A 6,695-nucleotide genomic window follows, 5' to 3' on the forward strand; every position below is an offset into this window, starting at 1 on the left:
TCAGCCCTCCCTGGCTCAATGCCCCCAGTCCGCCCCTATCTAGAGGGAGGGGAAGGGCAGGCGTGAAGGGCAGGCGTGAACCTCAGTCCGGGCCAGGCCAGTCCTCAGAGAAGAGGAAGAGCCTACAGTTACCCCTACAGTCATCCCTTTTGTCCTGGACACGAGAGAAGAAGCTGAGCAGATGACAGGGTGGGAGGCGAGGAGGGCGATCCCCGCAGGCGGTTGGTGGCCTGAGGAGCCCTGAGCCGTTGCAGCGAGGCTCAGGCAGCTGCCCGTCTCCCAGCCTCCGGCTCCGTAATCGGAAGGGTGGCTGGAGCAGCGCTCTAAAAACTCTATTTTTAAGCAGCATCATCTTTTTCAAGTGAAATAGTCTATAGGAGCCCGAGAAGCTCACCAGATAAGCCAAGAGACCACCACCTCCTCACCCTCCCTTAATACGAAAATAAAATAGCTCAGGCCTCAAGGCTGAGAACTGCTTTCCTTTTCAATCTGTTATGAAAACTCTAAACACACAAGAGCAGAGCCTCCTGCCTCAGCTCATTGGCCTCTCTTGGCCACTCCCTCCACCCCACTATTATTTAACAGCAAGTCAGAGAAGGCACATCTTTTTATCCATAAATACTTCAGTGGACTTCTCCAGGAGACGAAGACTCCCTTTGTTTCTTATCACAGCCTCAAACCATTATCACGCCTAAAAATAATTCATGATCATTTCTTTTATTTATTTATTTTTAGACTACTTTTTTAAATTAATTAATTAAATTTTTGGGCCTGCGTTGGGTCTTCGTTGCTGCGCACGGGCTTTCTCTAGTTGCGGCGAGCGGGGAATATTCTTCGTTGCGGTGCACGGGCTTCTCACTGCGGTGGCTTCTCTTGTTGTGGAGCACGGGCTCTAGGCACGTGGGCTTCAGTAGTTGCAGCATGTGGGCTCAGTAGTTGTGGCTCACGGGCTCTAGAGCGCAGGCTCAGTAGTTGTGGCACACGGGCTTAGTTGCTCCGTGGCATGTGAGATCTTCCCGGACCAGGGCTCGAACCCGTGTCCCCTGCATTGGCAGGCGGATTCCTAACCACTGTGCCACCAGGGAAGCCCCCAATAATTTCTTAATATCATCTAATATCCGGTCTGTCTAGTAGCCATCTAATATCCATTTCCCTGCTTGTGCTGTAATCAGGAGCGAAGCAAAGTCTACACATTATTGATTTGTCTCTTGGGTCTTAATCTGTTAGCAATTCCAGAAATATATTCATCCAGGAAATACAGGATAATGCTTCATTCCCACCCCACGCCACACCCCATTTTAAAATAAATTCTATTTTATTTTATTTTTATTATTATTTTGCGGTACGCGGGCCTCTCACTGCTGTGGCCTCTCCCGTTGCGGAGCACAGGCTCTGGACGCGCAGGCTCAGTGGCCATGGCTCACGGGCCTAGCCGCTCCGCGGCATGTGGGATCTTCCCGGACCGGGGCACGAACCCATGTCCCCTGCATCGGCAGGCAGACTCTCAACCACTGCGCCACCAGGGAAGCCCCAATAAATTCTATTTTAGAATAATTTGGAAGAGTTTTAGATTTGTAGAAATATTGAGACACTAGTACAGACAGTTCTCAGAGTTCACATCCATTTCCCCCTATTATTAACAATTTACATTAGCATGGTACGTTTGTCACAATTAATGTACCAAAATTGATACAATATTACTAACCGAAGTCCATACTTCATTCAGGTTTCCTTACTTTTCACCTGATGTACTTTTCCTGTTCCAGGATCCCTTCCATGACACCACATGACATTTCATCATCTTGTCTCCTTAGGCTCCCCCGAGCTGTGACAGTTCCCCCGCTACCCTTTAAAAACAAAACTTCAGAATAATGAGCTGGTGCCCTAGCACCCCCAGTGGGGGATGATGATAGTTTAGTATGTGTTTTGTTTTGCTGTATCTCAGTCTTTCTTATGTCACAAATTACGCTGATTACTTGGTTTTTTAATTGAGTAAAACATACATAACATAAAATCGACCATCTTAACCATTTCTAAGTGTACACGGCAGGAGTGTAAATATATGCACATTGTTGTACAACACATCTCCAGGGCTTTTATCTTGCAAAACGGAAAGTCTGTACCCATTAAGCAACAACTCCCCATCCCCACTTCCCCAGCCCCTGACAACCACCATTCTCCTTTCTGTCTCTATGAGTTGGATTACTCTAGGGACCTCATACAAGTGGAATCATACAGTATTTATCTTTTTGTGACTGCCTTATTTCACTTAGCATAATGTCCTCAAGGTTCATTCATGTCGTGGCATGTATGAGGCTTTCTTTCTTTTATAAGGCTGGATAATATTCCACGGTATGTTACACCACGTTATCTTTATCCGTTCATCCGTCAGTGGACATTTGGGTTCCACCTTTGGGCTATTGTGAATGATGCTGCAATGAACGTGGGTGTGAAACTATCTCTTCAAGACCTTGCTTTCTACTCTGATCGCTCTTTCAAATGTTAAACCAACCTTGCATTCTTGGAGTACACTCAATTTGGTCATGAAAAACGATCCCTTTTTTACATCGGTGAATTTAATTTGCTAACATTTTGCTTCGGATTTTAAGTGTGGTAGATAGCACTAGTGTAATGGCTCTCAAAGGTGGCCCCACACTACAACTCTCCAGAACAGGTTTAAAATATTCTAACACCTACCGCAGCGCTCCTGATTTAATTGGTCCTAGGGAGCCCACGTATCAGGACTTCTTAAAGCTCGCCGGGTGACTCTAATATATGTCAAATTTGAGAACCATGTATGTGAGTAGCGTTAGCTGAGCTAATCTAGAAAGAATTCATAGAGATGGTCGTTCTTTTCTTTTTGAGTTACTGACACAGAGTTTATTGGAAGACGGTCATTCTTAAAGCAGTGAATGTCGGAAGGAGTAGGGTTTCTAGCAAGGGAGAGAGGGTTATAGGCGCTCAGGGTGCTAGGACAGAGTGGAGAGTAGAAGCTGGGGCTTGTAGTGAGAGGTCAGTGGTGGAAGACCTTGAACTAGTTTTAATATTGTGTAAGGAGCCATTTGGGAGCTGCTGTGGGATCCCGAGAAGAGGGCATATGATTTCCTTGCTGTTTGGAGGAGGGCTCGCTGTGGACCGGGAAGTTGCCATAAGATGGGGTGTGGTCTGGGGCTTTGCTGACGAGGTTGAAGAGGAAACAGCAGAAGACAGGTGTAAACGAGGTCCCTTCAAGGTTTAGATACGCAGTTAAAACTCATTGGTAGTTCTCTACCTAGCTCAGCATTGCTGCTAATTCAAGAGAGAATTTTTACTGAGCATTCTGAGTCCCCAAAAAGGCGTTCCGAGCAGACGATTGCCCCTGTCGACTTTCTGTGCTGGCTAATTTTTTAGAGTCTTTAATGGTCAACGATTCATGTCCACGCTTTCCTTCATGCAGACACTCATTGAACAAAGAGTTATGGAGCACTTGCTTAGTATGTGACCGAGGATTCGAGAACCAGAGAATATCTGCCGTAGATGAGTGGTCGGTTTGGGAAATTTCAGGGCTGTTTCTGTTGTCACAACGATTGGGGTGCTCTTGTGGGGGAGGCCGGGTAGCCCGCTACTCCAGAACAGTCCTGCACAGTGAGGAAGGGCCTTGTGCCCCAAGCAAGTTCCCAAGAATCGGACAGGTATGTAGGTAGAAAACCTGTTCATAGTTATCTGAGCTTCGAACCTAACTCAAGTACATGTAATTATCTAAGCTTAGAACCTAAATTCAAATATACGTACACATACACCAATGTTTCTTCATAGTTTTAATATACATAAGAGTTTTCCAAGAATGGTCCGACTGTATAGATTGAGGGAAGATAGACTTTTGTTTTATTTAGCACTTTACCAAAACTTATTCACTATTTGAGCAAATGACATCACCAATGGCAATGCTGAACCTGACGTTTGCGTCTCCAGCTGTCTGATTTTTAACCGTGAATTTGCAATGATTCCACATGTTAAAGGATAATTTTTAAAAGTGCTGGTAATCGTGACTTTCATTCAACTATAAAATGAGCCTGTGTCAAACATTTTTATTTAATTCATTAATTAATGAGGAAACCAGTAATTCAAAGTGATAGTATCTTTTCAAATTAGAGTTTTCATTTTTCCGGATAGATGCCCAGGAATGGGATTGCTGGGTCATATGGTAGTTCTATTTATTGTTTTTTAAGGAACCCTCCATACTTCTCCATAGTGGCTGTATCAGTTTACATTCCCACCAACAGTGCAGGAGGGTTCCCTTTTCTCCACACCCTCTCCAGCATTTGTTGTTTGTAGACTTTTTGATGATGGCCATTCTGACCAGTGTGAGGTGATTGTGGTTTTCATCTGCATTCCTCTAATAATTAGTGGTGTTGAGCATCTTTGCATGTGCCTGTTGCCCATCTGTGTGTCTTCTTTGGAGAAATGGCTATTTAGGTCTTCTGCCCGTTTTTTTTTTTTTTTTTGGTTGCGCCAGGTCTTAGTTGCGGCAGGTGGTCTCCTTAGTTGCGGCTGGAGGGCTCCTTAGTTGTGGCATGTGAACTCTTAGTTGCAGTATGTGGGATCTAGTTCCCCGACCAGATATCGAACCCGGGCCCCCTGCATTGGGAGTGCAGAGTCTTAACCACTGTGCCACCAAGGAAGTCCCTTCTGCCCATTTTTTGATTGGGTTGTTTATGATGTTGAGTTGTATGAGCTATTTTGGATATTAACCCCTTATCAGTCACATTGTTTACAAGTATTTTCTCCCATTCCGTAGGTTGTCTTTTCATTTTGTTGATGGTTTAAAATCTGTGCTGCTTTTTAGAATTTACAATTCCACGCCTAGATTTTCAAGCGTGGTTTTTACTTCCTTGAAAGCAGTGAGCACAGCTGTGTTACAGTCTGCTGTTTCTCAGGACTTTGTGGGTCTGTTTCTTTGTGTGTTGGGTCCCCTGGTTCTCGTTTCTGGTATCTTATTTCCTTGTGCTGCTGGTTTTGTTTGAGTCGATGCAGCGCATCATTATTTAGGACCTTAGGTGACATCTTACTTGCTTCTGGCTGACAGGCACACGTGGACCATATTAGTCCACAATCCGGCTTGAGATTCCTGGAGCACCTGCGTGACGGAAGCAGAGGGCGGGCTGGCTCCTGCTTCACCTTTTCTCTGAGGGCGGAGGCCCAGCCTGCGGTGGACCCTGAGCTGTTGCTGGTCTCCCTAGTCTCGTGAGCCTGTGACACAGCTGCTCTGGTTACAGCCATTTCTTCTGCATCAGCCTGCTCTTAGGGCGAAAGCTGTTCTGAGTGGTGGGCTTATCCCTCGGGATTTTCCTTGTGTCCTGAGCTTGGTCTGACAAGTCCTCACTTCCTTGTTGCCTGTCTGATGCTCTAGGAAGGTGCCTTTCACAGTTAGTCCATTTTTTACGTTGACTCTGGAGAGTGGATTGGTGGTACCTGCCTGGTTCTCTACTCCTTGACACGGATCCGTCTGCCCACCTGTTTTTGCCACTGGCACGGCTACCTCACGGATTTCCAGACCTAACTCTTGGTCATCTGTAACCACCCACCCTCTGCTCACAGATGGATCACCATCGTTTGCCAGCAGTCATCGCCGTCATTGGGGGGGAAAGTTCTCTCCTCCCCCCTCCCTCCCCCGGGCTGCCGTCCCCGCCCATCTGGGGCCGGGCCTGACACTCCGGTGGCCCCTGCTCCACTCCGCTTCCGCTGTGACACCGCCCCCCCCACGCTCTGGACGCACAGCCGGCTCCTGCAGCGCCCTGTATCCTCCCCCCGCCCCCACCCCGCCACAGCCTCCTTCACAAAGGTCCCTTCACAGACCCGGATCTCCTCTCGCTTTGCTCTCCTCCATCCTCCCCTCTCCTCCCAGCTTCTGGGCCTCCAGGCCTTCCTCTCCTCCCAGCTCCCATCACATGAGCCCAGAGGACCAGTCAGGAGGGAGACAAGGGGGCCCAGGCCCGGCTTGAGCGAGGAGGGAGCATGCGTGTGGCTGGTGGAGCCATGAGCTCAGACATAGAGACACAGAGGGTGAGGGTGGGAGCCCCCAGAGCTCGCCTAGGCTTGGGGCCAAGAAGAGGGGCTCATCGAGTGCCAGGCCTGACCGGAGGCCAAGGAGTGGGCAGGGTGAGGTGGGCAGGGCACAGGCCCAGAGTCCTGGGGTGGAAAGGAGTGGGCAGGGTGAGGTGGGCAGGGCACAGGCCCAGAGTCCTGGGGTGGAGCCACGTTGTTTAGCCTCCTGTACCCCGGTTTCCTCGTGTGAAAATGACACATGCCTCCAAAGTTCGCTGTAAAAATGGAAACCGGCTCCGTATCTGAACCCGAGGCAAGGGTTAGAAGGGCAAAGTCGGGGTCAGGCTGCCTGGCTAGGATCCGGCTGGGTCGCTGACTGACCAGCTGGGCCCTTGGTGAGCTCCTGAGCGCGAGCGCCTGGGGTTCCCACCCTGGACAGGGGCGTGCCAGTGCCCGCGGGCAGGGCGGCCTGGGTCCGGGCACGGGTTCAGGCCGTGCCCCTGACTGAACGGCCTCGGTGCCCCAGCTCGGGGCTGGGTGGGGGGGCCGGCGGTGCGGCCACGGGTGCGCCCTCCCCGCAGTGCTGCCAGACCCTGCTCTCCCACCGCGTGGACCCCGCCCTGCGGGACGAGGACGGCTACACGGCCGCAGACCTGGCAGAGGACCAGGGC

At 49.5% G+C, this 6,695-nt stretch overlaps 1 protein-coding gene across 1 annotated transcript in view; it reads left to right on the forward strand.

Moving 5' to 3' along the window:
• Window positions 1–6,695, forward strand: part of ESPNL (espin like) — a 26,473-nt gene that overhangs the window by 7,940 nt on the left and 11,838 nt on the right. Inside the window, exon 5 of the mRNA XM_024752784.1 lies at window positions 6,606–6,693. Coding sequence (XP_024608552.1) covers window positions 6,606–6,693 — 88 coding nt within the window. The remainder of the gene's footprint in view (window positions 1–6,605; window positions 6,694–6,695) is intronic.

The sequence above is a fragment of the Neophocaena asiaeorientalis genome, unplaced genomic scaffold (assembly GCF_003031525.2).
Source record: "Neophocaena asiaeorientalis asiaeorientalis breed wild unplaced genomic scaffold, Neophocaena_asiaeorientalis_V1.1 scaffold294, whole genome shotgun sequence".
Lineage (NCBI taxonomy): Eukaryota > Metazoa > Chordata > Mammalia > Artiodactyla > Phocoenidae > Neophocaena > Neophocaena asiaeorientalis.